The sequence below is a fragment of the Galeopterus variegatus genome, unplaced genomic scaffold, assembly GCF_000696425.1.
Source record: "Galeopterus variegatus unplaced genomic scaffold, G_variegatus-3.0.2 Scaffold4705, whole genome shotgun sequence".
In the NCBI taxonomy this organism is placed as follows: domain Eukaryota; kingdom Metazoa; phylum Chordata; class Mammalia; order Dermoptera; family Cynocephalidae; genus Galeopterus; species Galeopterus variegatus.
Window position 1 is genome coordinate 60,492 of NW_007730816.1, and position 1,806 is coordinate 62,297.

The 1,806-nt window shown below is 40.4% G+C and overlaps 1 protein-coding gene across 1 annotated transcript in view; it reads left to right on the top strand.

Annotated features, from left to right (window-relative positions):
• Positions 1–975: 975 nt before the first annotated feature.
• SH2D4A (SH2 domain containing 4A) overlaps positions 976–1,806 on the top strand; it is a 58,485-nt gene continuing 57,654 nt past the window's right edge. Inside the window, exon 1 of the mRNA XM_008588175.1 lies at positions 976–1,326. Coding sequence (XP_008586397.1) covers positions 1,146–1,326 — 181 coding nt within the window. The 5' untranslated portion in view covers positions 976–1,145. The remainder of the gene's footprint in view (positions 1,327–1,806) is intronic.

The window sequence follows — 1,806 nt, forward strand, 5'->3', positions numbered from 1 at the left end:
CAACCAAATAAAAATGTGTAAAGTAGAGAGAAACCTCAGTGGATTTCCGTTCTCCCCCCCGCCCGCCAGCAGAACCTCTGTCTCTGTGAAATCCCTCTGCATGCCTGAGTCCACAGCTTCATTTTAAAGGAGACTTCTAACAAACTTTTATAAGTCAAGGATCCTTTGTTACGAACCTAGTGATCTCTTCATTCCCGTAGTTTATCTGGTCTGTAAATTTAGATTTTATTCAATTAGGTTATTTGGAAATGATACAACTAAAACCTGGTGACCTTCCAGAATGTGCAAGAGTGTTCTCTCCTGCACCTGCTCTGTTTTCATAGATCTAGGAGGTTGTCTAGAAATTATACTGTCCTTTTGTGAAGACAAAAGTACACAATGGTGTTTATTTAGTGCTGCTTTCAGGGAAAATGCAAAAATTGCATAGTGGTCTTAGTTTTATTTATTCTCTTTTCTTCCTTGAGCATGACTCTCTTTTGGTTTGGTTTGGGGTGGGTAGCTGTGAAATCTCAAAAATGGTATTTTCTTCTGAAATAAATTGTTTGTAGAGAGACTTTTAGTTTCTTCCTGTGATCTTTTCTTTTCTTCTTTAATTCTTTTTTCAGCTATATAGAATTGGCTCTGAGGTAATAATATGTTTGCTTAGTTGGGAGAAAGCCCAAACCTCTGTTAATTTTTTTTTTGTTCCCCTGAGATTGACCTGTATAAAGTTAAGGTTTGTTTTATTATTTTTTTTTGATAAAGTATCTTTGGAAATTACGGGATAGAGGTTACACAAAGTCTTAACAAAGCATGCCTCAGCTTCCTTCTTCTTTTTTCCCCTGGAATGAAAAGTGATACTGTATTTCCTCGAAGCTTTATTTATAAGCCTATCCTTGCCCAGCGTCTACACATTTTGATACTCCCTGATTTTGTGCTGGTGCTTTTTGCAGGCTCGGTGAACAGCATTTTGGACAGGAAGTTTGGTGCCAGATCCCAGGAGCCAGTTTGCTAAATTTTTGTCCCAGTCCATTGGGATTGCTGGGCTGTGGGAGTCCCCAGGAAGGTTTGTGGTGACGCCTAAGTGCCAGCCCAGGTGGAGGCACGTCAGCAAGCCATTCTCAGGAACTTTTGCCACGGGTGTAAAGGACTCCAGAACTGCAAAGATGCTGAAACAGATACTAGCGGAGATGTACATAGATCCTGATCTATTGGCAGAGCTCAGTGAAGAACAGAAACAGATCCTGTTCTTCAAGATGAGGGAGGAACAGATCCGACGATGGAAAGAAAGAGAAGCAGCCATGGAAAAAAAGGAGTTCCTGCCAGTGAAATCCAGACCAAAGAAAGGTGAGCTCAACCACGTCTCTGCTGGGAAGGTGTCGGGTAGAAAGCTCCTGGCTTGTATGTACATTTCACACTAGTCGCACGCTAGCTAGGCGCGAGTTCCAATTTTGTAGATGTATCCTAAATGTTATTGAGGTTCTAAGAGAGCAGTTTATCAATGAGAAGTCTACACACACACACACACACACACACACACACACAGCATTTACTGTAGAGTTTTATAGCCCTAAGCATATCTCTTACTTGAAACCAGACTGACCTTAAGCTGAAGTTAAAAAGTCACCTATGGGGTTTGATTTGAGGGGTTTTAAGGAAGATTTCTATCAGCCTTATTGTTGCAGATGCCTCGTATTCTACTATCAGATTACAAAGTTCTTATAACATCATCTTTATAGCAATTGTGTGTTAATTTCTTAGACCTCAGGAGAATTTTCTTTGAGTTTTCTTTTTTGGGACACCCTGACCCCCCTTCTTAAAAATGTA